This window comes from Perissodus microlepis, chromosome 2, assembly GCF_051167445.1.
Source record: "Perissodus microlepis isolate ML-2025 ecotype Zambia chromosome 2, ASM5116744v1, whole genome shotgun sequence".
Lineage (NCBI taxonomy): Eukaryota > Metazoa > Chordata > Actinopteri > Cichliformes > Cichlidae > Perissodus > Perissodus microlepis.
The window spans coordinates 22,600,276-22,622,000 of record NC_140462.1 but is presented as its reverse complement, the minus strand read 5'-3'; the positions used below and the strand labels follow the sequence as shown (position 1 = coordinate 22,622,000).

At 43.8% G+C, this 21,725-nt stretch overlaps 1 protein-coding gene across 1 annotated transcript in view; it reads left to right on the top strand.

Moving 5' to 3' along the window:
* The first annotated feature begins 1,726 nt into the window (after positions 1-1,726).
* The window catches only part of fat2 (FAT atypical cadherin 2), a 91,095-nt gene continuing 71,096 nt past the window's right edge, over positions 1,727-21,725 (top strand). The window contains exons 1-3 of the mRNA XM_084952778.1: positions 1,727-1,968; positions 14,499-17,765; positions 18,895-19,206. Coding sequence (XP_084808904.1) covers positions 14,507-17,765; positions 18,895-19,206 — 3,571 coding nt within the window. The 5' untranslated portion in view covers positions 1,727-1,968; positions 14,499-14,506. The remainder of the gene's footprint in view (positions 1,969-14,498; positions 17,766-18,894; positions 19,207-21,725) is intronic.

Sequence of the window (21,725 nt, the reverse complement as noted above, 5' to 3'; positions counted from 1 at the left end):
AGTATGAATCTGTCATAATTCAGTGAAATTTGCTGAGCAGCTAACTATTCATCAGGAAATCAGAATATTTGGTTATGATTGTCAGGCTCACGTGCAGCCCCGTGTTGCATTACAGCTTTATCATGTGGAAGGAGTGGAGCTGCACAACAGTTTAAACATAATTTTGTGTTTTGCAAAAATATTGTACTAAAGTAAAATATGTAATCCTGCTTATACAGTTCCGATCGAAAGTTTAAGACCACTTGAAAAATGGCAAAAAACATAATTTGCATGGTTGGATCTTAACAAGGTTCAAAGTAGAGCTTCAATATGCAACAAGAAGAAATGGGAGTGACACAGAACATTTTTTGAGCATGCAGTTTAATGAAAACAACACTTAAACTACAACAGATTTTATAGCTGATCAAAAGTTTAGGACCACACTGCCAAAAAAAAAACCCTGTAAACCCCCCAAAACAGAAATCAAAGTTCCAAACATGAACTCAGTAATGAGTAGCTCCACCGTTACTGTTCACAAAGTTGTTGATGCAAGCATTTTCATGAGGTGAGTGGGAACATTTCTCTAAATGTTGAAGACGGCCGCATGAAGGGCATCTACTGTTTGGAACTGTTGTCCATTTTTGTAAACGTCCCTTGCCATCCATCCCCAAATGTTCTCAATTGGATTTAGTCAGGGGAACAAGCAGGATGGTCCAAAAGAGTGATATTATTGACATGGAAGAAGTCTTTTGTCCTGCGGGCATTGTGTACTGTAGCGTTGTCCTGCTGAAAAACCCAGAGGTTACCACACAGGTGAGGGTCCTCAGTCATGAGGACATGCTCTCTGCAACATCTGGACATAGCCAGGGGCCGTTTGATTCCCCTGCACCTCCTGAAGCTCCATTGTTCCACTGAAGGAAAAAGCACCTGTAAAATGTTCTCATTATGTAAAAATCAAACACATTATTGGATTTTTACTACCCATGTATTGCTGGGCAGTTTGAACTATATCACAAACAATGATGGTTTAGGCAACAAAGGACTCTTTGACTGTGCTCACATTAGATCTCTGGTTCACTCTTGTTTTATCACTTTTTACCAAGCTGAGTTCCTCTGTGTCAGGCTCTGAGGTGGAGATTATTATTGGTGCCTTTATTTAATCACATCTGGATTATAGTTAATCATTGTGTTGTCTTTACCAACCTCCCAGGTTGTTCAGAGTGCTCACATTCACACTTGCTGCCCATCAACCCATCAAGTCCACTTTAAGATTCTGCTATTGACTTTCAGACCTCTGCATGGACAATCACCAGAGTACATCAATGAGCTTTTACATCCAAACCTCCTCAGCAGGTCACTGAGGTCACGTGATCAGTGTCTCAGATCTGTGGATTAAACAGAAAGTGTTATCGAAATGTTTTATTGAACTCTGGGTTTGGCTGAAGGTCTGTGAGCTCTGTCCTCAGATTTGTTTTTGCCCTTCAGGAAAAATCATATTTGCAATAAGAAAAATGTTAAAAATGAAGAGACTGGATGTACAGGATCAGAAACACACACATATGCACTCACCACAGAGGCTCAGTGCTGGCTGAGGCCCAAAGGCCTGAACCCACAGGCAAAGAAAGGGGGGGCAGCCCACGATCTGGGCACATGGAGGGTGTGTGTGTGTGTGTGTGTGTGTGTGTGTGTGTGTGTGTTGCACTGACAGAGAGGAGGGACAGTGCAAGAAGTGGGTGGAGATGAGATCCTGAGGGAGTGCTGAGGTGTGTGTCTGGTGCAGATCCTCTGAAGGCGCTCAGGCTGAGACTCACTCCTGTAACTCTGCATGTTTGTACACTCGTCTTCTTTTTCTCATGAACTTTGCACCAAACTGTGATGGGAAGACGGCGGCTGTCGCCACGCGAGCAAAGGATTTCTTTTAAAGTTCCCGAAGCGTGACGGGAGAGGAGAAAGAGGAATTCCTGGAAAAGACGTCTAACTGGACGTCAGGTAAGGTTTCCATGCTGCTTGCTGTTTATTGTGAAGAATAATACCACTATTTAGCACCTCAGTGTCACAAAACAATAGCCAGGAGGAGCTTTAAACAGGACAGAGGAACTGAAAACTACATGACTCACATGACCTCACTACAAACTCACATGTGAGAAAAGTTCAGTTTTTGCTTTAGTTTTAAAGCACATGTAGGTTTTCTCCGAGGGCAGCATCTCTCCTCGGGAGGATGTCTGAGGTTTAACACAGAGAATAAATGACACGTTTTTGAAAAAAGATAAAAGTGTGAGTGTGTGAAGTGTGTGATCTGACAGGTTTCGCTCCGAGCGTTTGTATGGGAGGAGAGTGAAGGAGCACATGTCAGCGCATGCAGGCTGACGTCCTGAGCTTCAGCCAAAGTTTCTCGGCCTTGTCTTCATATTTGTCCTCAAGCTGATTTACTGTATGAGCAGTTAAATCATATGATCAGCCTCTGCAGAGCGCTAATAATTTGATGGTTTTGAAATAAGGGTTAGAAGGCGCTGAGGTGCTCCCGTGTCCGCCTGCAGGGTCTGCCTGCAAACTGAGTCATGGTGTGTGAAACCGATGGAGGCGAGATAACCTTTAAAGACAAAAACACATAACTTCTCTAAAAGCACACTTTCCCTTTTGCCCTGAACCTGGTGTGACCTCACAGAGTCTGTGTTGTGTCCAGTTGTAATTTGGCTGCCGTGACCCTGGAGAACAGCCGTATCTCCTTCTTGTTCTTGTTCTTCTTTTGTTCGATGCCTTAGCGGAGTTGTAACAGTAGCTTGTCTGCCCGTTCTCTGGTCGGCATGTTTGACTTGGTAAGGATTTTACCCTGGATACACCTGGAGGCAGGCACATGGTGTATGTTAGCTGGTGATCCCGTCAGAGGTGGAGTAACCAGATGCCACATCTCTGATGGGATGTAATAGATTTACTAGAAATCTAGTAAATGGAGTTTCATGTTTTTTAAGGGTGGATGTTCTGCTGGTATTTCAAAGCCAAGTGCTCCGTCTGGACCAATGGGTCATTTGTCCAGGGCCATTTAATGACAGCGTTGATAACACGGTCGTAATGACTTGTTGAGATAAAGATGTAGCTGGAAGGGTGGCTGAAACTACCCGCCATAAATGAGAGATGGATGGTTAGCTGGGAGCTATTAGTCCAGCCTGCTGGGCTCTTGATGGGACTGAGCTAATGTCTCACAGAAGATTACACAGGATCAAAAACCAGTGCTGAGAGGGCAAAATGAGGTTACATGCACCCTGATTCAAACACACACATGCCTACCAGAGCAGCGACACACTTCTCCTCCTCCTCCTCTTCCTCACCAAGTCCAAACGAGCCTGATTGACTGATAGCTGCTGCCTGTTAGCATCTTGTGGAACTTCTGTAAATACAGTGCTGTGAGGCCAGAGTGACCCTGTGTGTTTTAAACAGTCCCGCAACCTCACATCACATGACTCATACCTGCACACAGTGGCTTTGTACCTGTTCAGGTGATCTGTTTTGGTAAACGCTGGGTGTAAAGGGGTTAAAAATGTCTCTCACAGCCACTGTAAGACACACACACACACACATATCTGTGACGTGAGAGTTTTTATGAGGGCCTTCAGTGGTGCAGCGCCACATCTCTCACAGATGCTCCAACAGTAAAAGCTTTGATTGTAAAACAGAGCTCGAACAGAGTTTCACAGCAGCATGTAAAAGCTGTGGCTGTCTGGCGTGGGTGGGAGGGGAGCTGCTCCTAAACAAGGAAAAATGTCTTATTTTGATCACAGACGTTGTTAGTCTGCACACGGAAAAGGACATGAAGGAAAAACGTGTGATTGTGCAACGCTGCAGTAACGTACAGTTTAAAGGAAAAAAAACAGGTTAGTGTACTTGGGGCAGATTTTTGGCAAATTAAATAAAAGTGCACACAGTCGTGGGGGCTGGTGGAGTGTCAATCACATGATTTTTGAGTCATCAGCACAGCAGATAGCTGAAAAAAACGGTGAAAATTGCAGGTACTGCTATAGTTTAGTCAGACTGCATTTTCTCCAAAGGTTGATTCTGTTCATCTGGACGTAGCATTTTCAGTGGGAGAAACGTTTCGTCACTCATCCAAGTGACTTCTTCAGTCTCAGCTGACTGCAGGTTTCCCCAATCCCCAAAACAGTACATGTGCATAATGACTGAAACCAGCCCACTGAAGGAACAATGGGCTGGGAGGTCACCTTCATCATAATTATGCAAATTCTCATGACCATTGATCAACAACCACTGATCAATGACCACTGATCAATGGCCATGAGTACCATTCACAGAGAGTTGGGGAATGGCTGCAATCACAGCACTGTAAGATGGTGAAAGATGTACCCTTAGGCCCCCTCCTCGATTCAGAGATGGTCTTTCCCTTTTCACGTAAAAGGCCTCCTTGACTCTCCTAGACAGATGTACAGATGTGTACATCCTGGACAGCCTGCCTTTTGATTGTTTTCTTAAGGCAAAATAATGCATTCTGGGTAAACTTTGAGGGGTCATGTTCAGTGGGATAGGTGTCTGAAAAAGGTTAATTTTTACCTACACATGATAGCAGCTGTTATCCATGAACCCTCATTAAGTTACGAATGCTCAAAAATAAAAATAAAACCTTCAAAGACTCCAAACAGTAAAAAGATTTGGAGGTAAAAGTTTGCATGGCTTCATTAAATATGTTAAAGATAGTGTAGGTCAGGTGGGGAAGCTCTGGTTGATTTATCGATCTTTGAACTTCTCTGGCCGTGTCAGCGCACTGTGACCACACGTGTGTGTGTGTACTTGAATAAAGCTCATTTGATTTGGTGGACACACACAGCCCAGTTTGACGTTGCATGATCCTGACCACTAAAACCAGACAAACCACCAGTTATAAAACTGAACAGTAGAGCTCAGATTTTCCACATTCAGCCTGTTTAGTGTCTCTCTCACAGAGAACTGTCTCCGCGCAGCGGGCCAGGCCACCTTACTTTGCCCGGTATGGCAGGCCGAGGCTGATGTCCGGACCGCAGCTCTCATCTGCCTTCGTTCACGATCACCTATGACTCAGAACGGTGAGGAGTCCCACGTGTACGCTGAACCGGGGTAGATTGGACGTTTCTCTTTGAAACCCCCTGCTGAGGTTAGTGTCTCTGCTTTTGTTGTAGAGCAGAGCTCAGAGTAAAGGTCGGACACATTTCTGATCAAACCCAGAACATTAAATCATTTCACTCACTCTTTCCTCAACTCTTTATTTCTGACGGACTCTCCGATTGAGGTTTCACTCACAGATGTCAGTCATCGAGGCCGGGTTAAGTCCTACCACTGTATATACCCGTTCAGCTTAAGGCCTCCACACTCCAGCTTCACTCTGGGTGTGAGTGGGGTTAGTTTGGAGGCCACGACCTTTCCAGACAGAGGTCACCATTGTAACCTCACCCTGACAAAATCCAGCATCTGAATTTCAGCTGTGAAAGCTGCTTAAAGGGCTTAACATCTGCTTTTTAAGTTAAACACACCCCAGAAAGGCCCAGACTGCTGATTTTCATCAGATTACTGTGAGGAAGCTGGACTTTCAGCTCAAATAAAAAAACAAGCTTCCCTGCCACAAAGCTCACAGAGTAATGTTACTCTCAGCCTCATTATAAAGTCCCCCTAATAAAGCCCCGAAGCACTAATTTATATATGAGAACAGGTGAATTTGGGATGGTGACTGGAGCTGACCGTGCAGGGGTCAGGGGTCACAGTCATTGAGCTCTGCTAATGATCACGCAGGAAAAAAGCTATAAAGCGAGAGCAGAGCTGTGAGGCAGCTTCCATCAAAAAGAAGAAGTCATGGGGGTGGGGAGTCAGTCAGTCATACCTCCGACTGGCAGATCCCCAAGAGCCCGATTTTAATTGGTACCTGGAAGTAGGAGCGCATACAAGAGCAGCTGTCTGTTCTTATTTGAGTGTTTTTTCACTTCATACCTCCACAGCCCTCAAACAGCAGAGCACGTTTCACTTCTCCTGTGAAGGTCCAAAAACACTCTGCAGACCTCTGGCTGTAAAAGAAAAAAGCTGACTGACACTTAACACCATGTAGAGTTTAAAGCCCTCCTAACCTGACACGTGGAGCCATCCTGCACCTGGTTGGTCCCTGAACTTAACCCGAGGTCTTTACAGATCTACATGATGGAGGGATCTCTGTTCTGGTTTGGTCCTCTGAGGAATAAATCCAGTTGACCAAATGTGTCACACTGACAGAGTCTGCACTGTGTGCTGGTAGAGTCTCGATCAGTCGGACTGTTTCAGGAAACTGAGATGTCTGAACAGCAGAGAGGATGCAGGTGAAAGACAGAAAGCGATCGCGTGTAAAGACGGGGCATGACTTCATGAGAAAACACAGCGTATGCATGAAAGCACCAATAATGCTGCACGTTACTGAGACGGCAAACAGATAAACTGCAGCTGTACGTGGCCGACAGGGTGGCTGTGGAAGTTCTGCCTTGTTGATAATCACTGATCACTGTGGGGTTGGCTGGTATTCGCTCTTCTTCATAGTCAGTTTCAAGTTCCAACAGGTTTGGCTTCATTGAATCCAACATTACAGTTAGGACTAGCTTTGCAGCGTCTGAGTGTCGGCCTCATTCTGGGCCACGGTCCAAGCTTCTGGAGGTTTATTTAAAGCCACGAGCCAGTGGTCGCTCTGCTGTCTACTGCTCCATCAATGTAAACGTGAACCAAGCTGCACATTTTCACTTTTCAGAACAGTTAATCAATAATAACCTATGGTTTTTCCCTGATTGTTGGGGTTCTCTCTGTATTACTCTAGGTCTTTACCTTACAGAATAACGTGCTTTGGTGCAACTGCTGTTGTGATTGAAATAAAACTGAATTAAACTGAAACTGCCAGCCAGAGTCGGCAAGAGCCTTTCCCGTCATCCGTCCATCCACGACTAACAACAATCACTCTCGGCGATGGTCATGTTCAAGATGGCGTTCATCATTTTTACAGCAGTAGCCTGTGAACTGTGACAGATCCATACCTAGACGATTCCTCTGAAATCACCTCACTAATCTATCTGAGATGAGCCTGTCTGTGTTTTCACATCAGAAACTATGAAATGATTGTGTGAGGGACACACACTGTGCATAGATGTTCTGCAGACAGCAGGCATTTCAAATGGCTGCTGACAATTTGCAAACAGTGCACCAATACAGGGATTAGCGGGGATTATAATGGGCAACTCTTCAGGATTAATAAGAAGACATTGAATCCCCTCTGAGGAAACTGGACCTGGCGTCGATGTTATTTTAAATGTAACTTATGATTCATGAGACATCTTCTTGTTTCATGTAGTGCGCTCTGATTGCTGTTCTTCATCATTTTTACAACTCTTTCTAGCATTAAGCTGCAACCATGTGCTGCAGAGCTGCACGTGTCACAGAGCATAAAGCGACCTTTCGTCTGAAGGCGAGCAGCTGCTGGAGCACCTCATTGTCAAATTTGACATTTGGGGCTGATTTTGCTCTTAAAGGAGGAGGAAGACATTCTTCACGCTTTGCAGTCATCAGATCTTAGGTGTTTTTTTCACCTTAAAACAAAAATGAGTACTTAATAAAGTGGCAGCGGGCGAAGCCTCCCCATCCATCACGGTCCGGCGCTGCAGCCCAGACTCATTACTGTGTGAGATTGTCCCAGTGTAACGACCCTCTGTTGTTCTTTTTAATGGCTACCAAGGAAATTGAACTCTGCAATTATGCAAATGAAGATGAAAGTCTGAAAGTAAGTTGAGTTTCTGGCAGAGGAAAACATACCGCCGTGCCTCGGCCCAGACGACTGAGCGCATTAAAGGATAAAAACTTCAAACCGCATTCTTAGTGTTTTGTGGCTTCAGAAGAAAAAGGCCGCCACGTTACCGGCTCACTGATGTGCAGCTGTGGGCATGCTGGGACACTGGGTGATTAGTGTCAGTAAGTGATTTGTACTCAGCTAATTACTGATTGGTGGCACAGGTGAAATAACGTGAGCCAATCAAGCTTAAGCTTCAGTTTGAACTGTCTCCAGCTTCCTGCCTGAGCTTTCGGCTGTGCCGAGTTTGCTCTGCACAGAGCTCAGCTGTTTGTCAATAATAAGAACGATCATTTTTAGCTTTAACACAGCGTTTGCTTTGTGAAGCTTTCACTGATTTCTCATCCTGAATTTGTGCACTTGTCATGGCCTCGTATTTATATGTAAACAGGTACAACATAAATCAGGTAAAAACTGCTGATGGGAACTGTTCCCAGACTTAAATACACGGTTTTGTGTGTATTTCTGAAAATGCATCCTGTCGGGGTCTGAGCAGGACAAACCTCCAACCAGCTGAGCCTCTCTGTCCATTTCCTCCGTGCACCATTAGCAGACATCGCACACCTGGACCGAACAGGTCGACTCACCATAACCAACACTGGATCCGCTTTTAGATACGGTATGGCAGCGATAGGTTCGTCTGAACTTTGTGTCTGTTTAAACTTCCTGGATGAATTAACAAACCTCCACAGGAGCTTTAATATCTAACTTTACTTATGTTAATTCAACACTAGAAATGATCGTAGATCTGCTTATTATGGGCCTAAAGTCAGCTAAAAAGGCTCCTGTGCTGTGCATGCAGTGAGACTAAAGCTCTATGTGTACCTGGGTTTGTAGTATAAATGGATGATTTAGCTGTTAGAGAAATAAATAAAACACTGTTTTCATTTATGGAAGTGAACCTCAGCTCTGTGAAACACCTACACCTCAGCAACTCCTTTATGTGAAGACTGGGATATTAAATTTCAGGGCCCTCGTCTCTGCTTGCTTTTTTCAGAATGGGGGTGTAATCATTGACAAAAAGCAGGAAGTGGGTTGGTGGAATTAATACACTCACAGAGGGAGCAGGAGGAAGAATAATGCCAGATAGTTTCCAGTGACAAAAGGAAAACCCTGAGATCCTTTCACTCGCTCGGCGTTTCACTGCAGTTTCCTGGAGAAGAAGCTTTTGTACAAACATATGGCCGTAATTATTGTGCTCTTCAGGCTGAAACAATGTGCCCTGCCCTCCTTTTATAAAATACCCTCAGGTTTTCACAGCCAGACTGGCAGCTCTGCGGATCCATGATTCAACTTGTTGCAGGAGTCGTCACACAGGAAACAAACTACTACCTTCACGCTCAGTGAAGTGACTCATGTTCAGCTCCTCGTAGCATGGATGAGTAAGAACATAAGAGCAAAAGGCTTAATTTATAATGAACCTGAACTAGACAGAGCAGGCTGGAGGAGGGTTCCACTTTATGCAGGAAGTCAGACTATAAGAATAAACCATTTTTAAAAACGTATCACTTTTCAAAGCAAAATGAGGCCTGAAAAAGAGAAAAGTGTGACGTATTTCAAGGATGAGGCCTCATGCAGTTTTTTTCTTTCCTTGAACAGATGAGTCAGATTTAATTTTTAATTTCATTTTTAATTTTGAATGAGTCTGAGACGGTCGTGATCAGTTCACGAGGAGATAATCTCCATGTGATGACACTTTGTTCCTCTCACGCTCCCTCTGCCCACATTTTTTAAAAAAGTATATGTGGATTTTTCCCAGAGGCCTGTGGCAGTTCTATGAATCCAGATACAGTGATAAGACCCGCCAGCTTCCTTGTGTCTGATGGTGTGGAGGAAGTCATCTGGTTTCAGGAACTTTTCACTCTGACATGCAGCTGAAACCTTTAACTGAGTTTTCTACAAAATGCCCTCAAAGTGGATCTCTTATTTCTTTCTATGACTTTTCCAAGGCAGCTTTGCATGATTAATAGTTCAAAATAATCCTTCTTTGTGCCCCACTGCTCCTCCTCATTATTAATAAAGCTCTTTAAGCTCTGATTGGCTGCCCCATGCTAACAGAAGTTTTAAACAGCAGGTAGGTGACGAGACCACATTAGAGAAACCTGCTCTATGTGACATCATCCAGAGCTTGGAGTGATAAAATGAGTGTTTGTATTACAGCACATCATCAGAAACATGTTAACGTCAGCATGAACCACTGGGACTCAGAGTTTTTTACATGAATGCAAATTATTCCGATTTTAAATCGGCGTGTTGAAAGGTTGCCCAGTTTGAGTTTTAAGAAGTGTTCGCGTCAGTTTAACTGAGCAAACGTTGTTGATCAATTGATTTTTTTTTTGTTTTATACTGTGTTGCCAGGAAGTTTACACCTGATAAAATGTGAGGAAATTTAAGATGAAATGAAAAGATTATGCTAAAAATAAAAACCGAGACACAGCAAAGTCGGGAAAAAATAACAAAGATCTTAAAGATTGCTGAAAAAATGTACCAGCATGCACACCTGTGTTGAACTTAGACACTGCAGATAAGATGCACATCAGGCCTCTGTGCTAAAAGTGCTGCACAGAGGCGGCGACCATTAAAGACAGGAAGCTGTCTTTGACCCCATCCAGCTCGCACTGACTGACGGGGCGGGACCAGGATGCAGATGCTGCTCTGTTTGAGCCCTGAGCCATAGGGGTGATGTGGAAATGTGAGCCATGCATTTAGCTGCAGGTTTCCACCTGGAGCTGTGTGTGACAGACCTCAGCGGCAGTGGAGGTTTGTGCCCCAAAATGAGCTCTGAGGGGGAAGCGCTGAGCTCACTGAACGGACAGTTTGCCATTTCCTGTGCAATGGGGCCGTTAGCTATCAGAGCAGATCATCTCTCACGTTTCTTTAAGTGATTTTCGCTCAAGTTCTGCTAGGATTTTGACTCCACGTGGAATTAAATTGTACCTGAGGTGTTCTTACTGATCGAAGAGCTGAGAACTTGTGGTCCTCCTCATGCATTTGCCCTTCTCCCTGATCTGCACTTCTGTGAAGGATGACATGTATTCCTTCATTTCCTTTGCCTGTAAATTCCAACCAAAAGCACTCCTTGTGTTTTTTAAACCTTAGCCTGTTAGAAATAAGACAGCTTAAATCATCAGCCCAGAATGCACTGCAGATCCAGCGTGCACGCTATCCTTCGCAGGGCAAAATGTACGTTAAACATTTACAGTTTATGGCATCCTAAGGCCCACACGGTGGTCCTTTTATCCAGCGTTTGATAAAACAGAGCACCAGCGCCACTGCAGCCCTCTGAGCACTTTGTATGAACGCGTGCTGATGAAACAAATCATCCTGATTTGTGAGGTTCATTACAGGCTGGCTCAAAGCTCATTAGATTCAAATGGATTTCATAATGTTTTCCAGTTTCCCAGCGAAGGTCGAATCCATCTTCGTCTCCCTGCTTTGGTCCTTTTTATTTCACCACTAGATGAAGAAGGATTAGAGTCCTCCTGTGACTTTTTATGTTCCCAAACTGTGTTCAATACTCTAATATGCAGTAATATCAATATGCAGGTGCAGACTGGCACAGAGCAGACTACAGTCGTACGTAAACTCCTTCAACAAGACGTGTTTATTAATCACTCTTTAATAACTAATTTTTAATAGAATACCTGGCCTACTAGTTTCTCCAAAAAAATGTTAAAAATCAAATCCTATTAGAGGACATGCTTGAACCTAAATCTGCATGATCAGGGAATTCCTCTTTTATGCTCAAAATTCCTCTTTAAAAAACACGTTACTCTACGTCCCCGTGCACGTGGTTTACATTTGTATATCTATTTGTATTTGACTGTTTCTAAGTGCTGCTGTACAAATGGTAAATATAAGACTTATCTTGTTTTATCTTATACTAAAAAATTATATTATATATTTATTTGATAAGATTGCTTTAACCTTGAAATATTCAAACTGGACTAAATGAACATGTAAATGTTTAGATTTGACTGACTGACCATACATGAGGCTGAATCAAACAGCTTTGTCTGAGAACACAACGCTTTGCTTTGATGTGAAGATAAAAAATAATAATATATATAAAGACATTATGCGTGTGTATAGTGAGATGTTCAAGGGCCTTTTAATAATACAGGAGAAATTAAATAGAAAAAACAAACACTGAAGAAGAGTCAGGCACATGACGGGCCATCAGATTCAGGCTTCTCCTTAAAACTTATCTTAGAAACTAAAGCAGTGAAATGGGCACGTCTGCTTTCACCTCAGCTGAGCAGGTAACACTTTATAATACTGCTCCGACTAAGGGCTTAATTCTCCTGTAATTTATGTAATTATATTTACTTACAAATAGTTAAAGGTAAGACCATTTAAATAAGGAGGTAAAAAGTCAGGTTTTAAGTAAGTAAGTTTTGGCGCTTGCGTAACAATATTTCCCAGTTTTACATTATAAGCACGCTTTTACAGGAAAAGAGACATTTGGACTGTGAATATAAAAATAAAGATGTAAAAATGTCCACATTTCCAGGCAGCATAAATATTCTCGGTGGAGAGATCAGCAATCTGTGAGGTGTCCTAAAAATGTCAAGTCAAACCCTGAAGTAGTGCATCTAAAATGTGCCGGTCACAAAATAGACATGAGCACCAGAAAGAAGTGATGGTGCAGAAAGCCTGGCTAAATTACAAAACACCTTGCCTCTCTTTTGAAATCCAAGCTGTGACGTTGGCGTTTGTAATCTGATCAACTGTCACCATGTGAGTGGAGATAACACCCCTCATACCTGTCACCGTCCAGTGAAAGCTCCAGCGCCAGCCTACCTGGAGACTCGGGACCAAACCATCAGCGCGTCCGGGAGAGGTGTTTTCCTAAACCCACATGAGCGTGAGATCGTGTGAGATACTGGTATTCATAACTTTCTGGCACAATAAGGCATCTTTTGTCTTGCCCTTTTGTGTGTTCAGATTTGTTTAGACAACTGAAACCGAATGGTTGGTGTGAAGGTGCGGAGATATTCTATTTGAAATGGTTTATTTTTGTGGAGGAACTGGAGGTAGGAGGGAGAACTTTTCATGCCTCTGATCTTGGGAAAAGGAGTTTCTTCCTTCCAGATTCCTATGATTGGATGAACTGTCAGAGACGCAGTGAGGACCCAAGTGTCTCGACCTCCAGCTGCTCTCAATTCCAGCTAGCATGGTGTGGGCATCCTCATTATTTTCCAGATTCCTTGGGCACATCAGACTCTTTGCACTCCTCTGAACAAAGTGAGCTTCACTTTTAAAGCAGTTGTGTGATTCATGGCTTTAGGTCGTTTGTGAGTTACTTTTAGCTTTTTGTGTCCTGACGGGGTTGATCTTTCTGCCAGCACGCCGTGTACACGCCATCAATCAGAGGCTTGGACCACATGGACATGAACCACAGGAAAACATTAGCATAGGTAGATATGGCGATTCCAGAGATGCTGAAGAGTTATGCTACAATGCTGATGTATGGAAACATGGATTAGGTTCAGAAGGATATTGGGGGTTATGATTTTGAAAGAGAAACTTTAAAGTGTAAGACAACACTGGCAGTGACATCCTTAACCGAGCAATAATTTTTGATGCATGTCTTCATCAGATTTGAGTTTTAGGCCTCTACATCATCAGGGGGATGTTTTCATCCTAACCCCCTTAAATGATTTCGTTTGTATAAACAAATTGTGAGCAATACATTGGACAAAATAATGAATGTAGCAAAAATGGTAAAAATCTTTTGATTTTTTTAGCATGATCATCGTCATCATCATCAGGTTTGGTCCAAGTCCATCTTTTCAGAACATGTTCAGCTGCTGCTGCTGTGACTCATTTATGCAGAAAGTGTAAACAGGTTAAAACCACTGTCTTTCCCTAAGGCTAACCCGGTTTAGAGTCTGAAGTTTCCCAGGAAGTCAAAGAGAAAGTAAAAAAAGGAATTATAACTGCACCATATGCCTCCAACCTCCCAACAGACACTGTAGGTCTGTTAAACAGGTCTGTTATTTCTCGCTGCAGCTGGCGCATGAATTGAATCTGATTAAAAAGCATTGTCTTTCAGAACAACTTATAATAAAAGATGCTGTTAAACTGGAAGAAAAAAAGACAAAACACACATGTGAGCTTCGTAGAGTTGGACATGAATGTGGGCTGCAGGTAGTGATTGTTGGTTTTATCTGTTTAACTTTTTGATCAGGTCTTCCCTGTAAAAGGTTATGGGTGCAGCAGTTTAATGACTCATGCCTCCACGGATAAGTGCTCTCAGTCTCTGAGCCACCCACCATCACCTACCAGGTCATGCAACTGTAGACTCCTCCACACATCGTTGCAATGACAGAAGGCGATTATTGGGACAACTCTGCGCTGCTGATATTCAGCCTCAGAGAAATGATTAGGGGGCGTTTGGGCTGCCAACTTTCTGAAAAAGCTTGTTGGCCTGAAACAATCCAGCGTTTTACTGGTTTTACGTTTTGTCAAGACAAGTTAGGACAAGAGTCCTAACTCGGCTGTTGTGTCAATATGCTTTCTCTGTTGTACTCTTTGTGCTCGAGCTTCAGGGAAGTGATTGGTCTATTTACAAAATAGCTTGGAGTGTACATTTCATGTCTTGTCGTGTGATACAGGCAGCTGTTGTCTCTCCCTAAAGGCTTTTCTTACATGACTTTTATTCTTCTCTTTTCTGTCTTTTTTACAGATGTGAAAATGTTCAAAAAGGGGATTATGATGGCAGCTTCAGGAGCAATCCTTCTTGTTTTTGCCTCAGTCCTCACATGTGTGACAAGATGTGAAGGTAGTTATAGACTGGGAAAAGGCAGTTCTCCTCTGCTGTTTACACACCACCTCTACAACGCTGCCATCAACGAGAACTCAGCCCCGCGGATGTACGTTGAGACGCAGGTGAAGATGGGCATTGAAGTGACAGATCCGCTGTGGGACATCAAGTACAACATCGTCTCAGGTGACGATGACAGCTTCTTCAAAGCAGAGGCAGTCAAAGTCGGAAATTTCTGCTTTCTCAGGATCAAGACGCGCAGCAGCAACTCGGCTCTCCTCAACAGGGAGGTCCGAGACTCGTACACTCTCACTGTGGAGGCAAAGGAAAGCACTTTTGGCTTCGAGGCAATGACGAAGGTCTTCGTCCAGGTGCTTGACACCAACGACTTAAAGCCTCTCTTCTACCCGGCATCGTACAATGTGGCCATCAGGGAGGACGCTCCTCTAAAGTCAAGTGTCACCAAAGTCAGCGCTACAGATGCCGACATTGGGAGCAATGCTGAGTTTTATTATTCGTTCACCAGCAGAGCTCATCCGTTTGTTGTTGACCCTTTCACGGGCACGGTGAGCCTCATCAAGAGGCTCAATCACACTCGCGCACAGCGCTACGACCTCACCGTATTAGCAGAGGACAGGACAAAAAAGATATCCGGTGTTCAGAAATTTGGGAATGTCGCCAGGGTCACTGTAAACATACAAAAGATGACCATGGCATCTCCAGTTATCACACCGCCCCCTGAAGCTACAGTGTCTGCAGATGGAAAAATAAATATCAATGTCCATGTGGAGGAAGGAGTTAAGCCAGTGGAATCCCTCAATATCATTGGAGGGGATCCCCACAAGTGGTTTGAGGTAATCCCCTCAGGTGTGCAGGGCAGTGACTTCCAAGTGATCTCTACAAAGAGGATTATCTGGTCTCAGACTCGTTTTGGGTTGAATCTTTCGCTGCAAGCTAAAGACAGGAGCTTGCCAAGTTTCCTCTCTCCAATCACACAAATCCACATTCCAGCCTATCATTACAGCCCACTGGCATTTTTGGAGGACACCTACATTGTGACTCTGAGTGAGTTTTCACCCCCACAGACTCATGTACTTAAGGTTTCTGTCACCTCAGTTCCCTTTAACGTTACCTTTAGTATCAAGAACAATCCAGACACCTCTAACTTTAAGATCAATCCTAAAACTGGGATTATCATAACTACAGGGAAATTTGATTATGAGAGGAAAGATCGATATGAGTTTGATGTAATGGCCAATCACGGTGAAGCTGAAACTCACATCGTGGTGGAGATAACGGATGAAAACGACAACAGCCCAGAGTTCACACAGACATCCTATCAGGCCACGCTGGATGAAAACAGCCCTGTTGGCAGCAGCGTGTTGAAAGTAGCAGCTTCAGACAAAGACAAAGGCAAAAACGGCTTTGTGACTTACGCGATTGCAAATTCAGGCCCTTTGCCTTTTACAATAGATCCATTCACGGGCATCATCTCTACCTCCGAACACTTGGACTACGAACTGATGAAACGGCGGTATCACCTGAGAGTTTGGGCGTCGGACAGCGGCGGCCCCTTCAGTCAGGTCAGCGAAAGCCCTGTGACAATAACTCTGAACAACATCAACGATAACATCCCTCTGTTCGAGCAGGTGGGCTGCAATGTTACTGTACCTCTGGATTTACCTGTGGGACACGAAGTCGCCAAGCTGTCAGCTATTGATTTAGATGAGCTGCAGCAGCTGAGGTATGTCATCGAGTCAGGGAACGAGCTCCAAGTGTTCGGGATCAACTCTGTGACTGGAGTCATTGCCCTGAAACAACCTATCCCTCTGCTGCAGGGTTCATTCACTCTGAGAGTTGTAGCCACCGATGGGAAGCATCACTCTGAAGCATCGGTTGTCAGGATAACCATTACTAACCGAGGTGAAGATCGAACGCTGCACTGCAAGGAAACTGGCATTGCCAAACAGGTCACAGATAAACTAATCAAGTCAATCAAACCCATTTTAATCAATCAGGAGGAGGACACATTCTCAGATATCCACATCACCAATCGACATTCTCCCAAGTTTGACACAAGCATTCCCAGTTCGATTGATCTCGTCGAGAACCATCCATTAAATTCAACCATTGTTCAGTTCAAAGCAACAGACAACGACTCTGGGTTTAATAGTAAGCTTGTGTACGCCATCTCGAGTGGGAATGAAGATGGCTGTTTCTCCATTGATACGTTCTCTGGTGATCTTCGGCTAGTTTGTCCACTTGACAGAGAGAGAAAGGGGTTCTACATTTTGAACATCACTGTTTATGACTTGGGAATACCGCAAACTTCTGCGTGGAAATTCATTGCCGTTAACGTCATGGATGTCAATGACAATCCTCCTGTTTTCGATCAGCCCAGGTATGTGATCCACTTGCCTGAAAACAAAGAGGTGAATTCGGTTATTTTTACATGTCGCGCAGCAGACCTGGACTCAGATATGAGTGGTAAAGTCCAGTATTCCCTCCTGACAATGACCGACATGTTCAGGATGGATGAATTCACCGGAGAGCTGATTGTGACGGGTAGACTGGATCGAGAAAGCTCACCCAAGCATGATCTCCTGATTGAAGCAAGAGACCAGGCTACAGTCGGCCCTCAGCTGTTCTCCACTGTCAACCTGGTGGTGATTTTGCAGGATATAAATGACAACCCACCCAAATTTGTGCCCAAAGTGCATAAAATAAAAGTTCCAGAAGATGTTCCTGTGGGCACGCTGCTTGTCTGGGTGGACAGCATTGACTTGGATCTGGGCAGTGGAGGCCTTGTCACCTATAACCTCAAAAACACAGAGAGTGGGATCTTCCATCTCGACTCCTCCACCGGCGCCCTCACCCTCGAGAGAGAGCTGGACTTTGAGAGGCGGCCATCTTACAATCTCACAGTCTGGGCAGTCGACCACGGCTTCCCTCGCTCCTTGTCATCGTCATGCTTCGTGGAGATCGAGGTTCTGGATGTCAATGAGAACCTCCACCGGCCGGTGTTCTCAGAGTTCGTCTATGAAGCTCTGGTAAAGGAGGACTCAGCCGTAGGGACATCTGTGGTAACTCTCACGGCTTCAGACAAAGACCTGGGCAGAGACGGGGTTGTCAGGTACCACATCCATGATGGCTCTGGCTTAGGAGTGTTCACCATTGATGAGGAAACAGGTAACTAACACTTGGTGATTCAATTTTTGTTGTTGTGATGTTTTTATCTAAAAAGTAGAAAAGCAATGTTAGCAATTTTTAGTCAGATGTGAAGCCTGATCTCGCTCTCATAGTTTAGCTTAGCAGAAAGACTGGGAAAAGGCCTTTGTCCTCTCCAAAGGTTGCACCATTAAATCTCACCTGGTAACACACTAGGTTTCCATATAGAAACAAAGTTTAGGAGCTAAGAACCAATCTGACTGAAAGCCAAAGCTAACCACCTGCTAAATGAAGCACTGTTTAGCAGAGTGTTTCTTCAGTGAAGGGTAAAGATTATAGACTAGTTCCCAGTAGAAAGGTCAAAGGTCAGAACTGTTGTGCTCTGTAAACAGTAATTAGCACTGCAGCATAAATTAAACGGCACAAGTGTTGCATGGTAACATTTGTCTTTTCCACCTCTCTGACACGCCTCGTGCTGCATTGAACTTTACAGCTGTATGCTCATGTGCTCACTCTGATAGAAAGGGACGTGTACTTGCTTGAAGAAGCAGTTCTTCCGTCTGTAGTTTGTATATTTTTCCATCAGCATATCCTTTGCAGAGGATACCCTGCGACCTTGCAGCGTATCACAATGTATTCCATTGGCCTGCTGCTGCCCTTAAGACTCAAATAAAATCAGACTGAATGGCGTTCACTGTGACAATAGAGTTATGCTGAAATATGTCTTTGTCTCCACGTTGCTGCTTCATTATCTCTCACTTGGGGCATCAACATTTAAACAGCCTCTTCAGGCCACTGTGCAGAGGAGTACATTTCCATTGTGTTCAGGCTCTGCAGCGTCTCTGTGCGGGCCTCTTTTCTAGCATATTAAGCTAACACAAATATGTCACACATTTTGCTGTGCAGGGAATTACTTAAAATTTCACAACCCACGTCTGGGCTCCTTTCCAGATTTTTTTTTAAATGCAAAGAGACACCTTAAGCTCAGTGACGGCCCAAGTGGCTGCTAGTTCCTCCCGGGCTGTACAGTTATTAAGCATGAACAGATTAGATGGATAAGTGATTCATTCCTGAGGCAGGGCAGCATGTTTGAAACATGTGAATACCAGTGTAGACAACAATGATTTAACTGTACCGTTGGTGTGTTTAGGTGTGATTCGTATGACAGAGATGCTGGACCGCGAGACGGCGCCTCATTACTGGCTCTCCGTCTACGCCACCGATCTGGGGACTGAGCCTCTGATCACCTGGACTCACGTCTTCATCGAGGTTCTGGACATTAATGACAATGCTCCCGAACTTTCCCAGCCGATGTATTTTGCATCTGTCCCAGAGAACGTGGACACGGTCGAATCCGTCATCCAGGTGTCGGCCACAGATGTGGACACGTCCTCTGAGGGGAAGCTTTCCTTCCAGATGCTGGAATCTCACCGATTGCACTTTGACATCGATCCTAAGACAGGTGAATACTCTTCAATAAAAAATATAATCAAAGGAGACCTTGATGAATTTCAACATGTCACAGAAAGTTTTCCTGGCTCAGAAAGGTAAAACAAGGTGATATCATGTGAGTTATCTCAGTTGCAAACTGAGGCACAACATTTTAACACCAAGTTTTGAATGGCAAGCTAACCTGGAGAATTTCTTATCCATCCAGACCTTTTTCTTTAACTTGTCCAATTCAAGGCTGCAGCGTCACAGGGCGAGCGGCAGAATACACTCTGGACACTTTGCTAGTCTGTCCCACAGAGAGACACACACACCCTCTCACAGTCACATTCACACCTACAGTCAATTTAACCTCAACAGTTTATTTAACGTCAGGGGTGTCCAACTTGAGAGCTACTGTCCTGCAGCTTTTAGATGCATTCCTACTCCAACACAGCTGAATAAAATGGTTGGATTACCTCTTCAGTATGCCATCAATTTTGGCAAAGGCCTGATAACAAGCCATTCATGTGATTCAGGTGTGTCGGAACAAAGACTGGAGTTGGACACCCCTGGTGTATGTCTTTGGACTGTGAGAGGAAGCGTGAGTACATGGAGAAAGGCCAAACTGCCCCCAGCTGTACAAAGAGTGTTTAACCTTAATTATGAGTACTCACCAATAAAAACATGGTCAGTACTCTGAACTCTGCCCTTAAAGTTCCTAAACCTTCATAAGATTGAAAAATAATTTCCAGACCTAGCACTTATTCCATCCAACAGGTAGACATTGTGTTTTTAATTGCAGCTATAATTATTTTGTTATTGAATTTATTATTAGAATATAGTACAAAAGAGCTTGCAATTTTCCAGTTTTCCAGCTTTGGCTCACGTCTCCTCCCTCCCACTTAAACATTTCTCACCTCTGAATCATGGTATTGAAGCATTCAGTGAGGAGCATATGTGCAGGCAAAAATACAGGAACTCTGGGATGTAATTGGATCAAGTTGCTCAGCATCATTCTGGCATTTCACGAGCAGCTTGAGCAGAAAAAAAGACTTCATGCTCTCATTGCAATTGATTTACATCTTGATTCAAACTCCCTTTGTGTGTGCAGGACATCTGGCAGGCCTCTGTTGCAGAGTGTTTTGGTATATCTGTACGTGTTACATTTTGATTCATGGGTGAAAAGCTAACAAGCATATGCATGCTTGCAAATGCAGTGTTGCAAGCATGAGTGCAGTATGTGCTGCGGAAGCTAGGTCTGCCTATACCTATACAACAGGGAGCTCCCTGAGAGTCACTCACAGAGTCAGTCATGTCCGACCTGAAATAAAAACTGAGTTAGCATGACGGGAACAATGAGGAAGCCTAAACATCTCTGCCTTCCTCGCTGACAGTTGAAGCTGAATCACCTGGCGAGGACTTTGAAGTTAAAGCTATTGAGCACAGCATTAGCTGTGATGCTACCAGCCGCTACAAGCCCTGTCCTCGTCCTCTAACATGCTGTTTGTCCACGCCCCGAGGCCAGTGTACCGAGGGATTACAGAGATGTCGCTCAGAGACGGGGCAAAGGTTTGCTGCCAGCTGGAGTGTGTCACATTCAAACAAGTATTTTTCTATAAATGCAGGTGTATTTGGTATCCATTTACTCATGCATAGAACCACAGGATGAATAGTGTTTTGCTGAAAAGGGGTTATTAAATCTCTGTGAACCTTTTTGTATTCTGAGGCTGCAGGCTGAAGACAGCTGACTGACACTGACCCAAATTCTTGCAGAACTGACTGAAGTTTTATTTTTTTTTTATCCCTGTGCTGCAAACTAAAAAAAAAATTAAGGTAAAAAAACTCCTAAAACCTGAAGTTCCTCTAACATCCAGCAGAGGCTCCAGCAGTGATAATAAACGTGCAAAAATAAACGTGCATTATTAGGGCTGTGGTCTCTTTGACTGACGGGTGGCTGGTGACACAGGTGGCTGTAGCTGCTAGCTGCCTGCTAGGCTTCTCCTCAGCTAGCTGGAGTTCCTGAACTGGACCTGTGGACTAGGGCTGGGTATCGTCACTGATTTCTAGAATCGATTCAATTCCGATTCACAAGGTCGATTCAATTCGATTTGAATCTGGGAAATTTTGACAGTCAAAAATATTATAATTCAGATCAGTACATTTACATATTTTTTTGTATCTATAAAAAGGAAGCTGACACACGACTTTATCAAAAGTGTGTGCATCACAGCAGATGCCTTTGTGTCAAAGTAGCTGAGGATAAAACACAGTAAAACATGAAGGTGATTTTGCTGGCATGGGATTTTATAAAAATATTCTGCAGTACATCAAAAACGAAAGAAAACCATTAATCAACATATGAACATTACCTCTGAAGTTACAATGGTTTTATTAGAGACACGGCTAAGTGTTTTGCATTTTGCATAATTTTAAAAAGTTTAAATTTGTTCAGTATTGAACAGCAGAAATTAGGTTTTCTTTTTGGAAGTATATAAAACGAAAGAAAAAAAAAACGTCGGCTGACAGCGCTGTAAACAACGGCAGACTTGT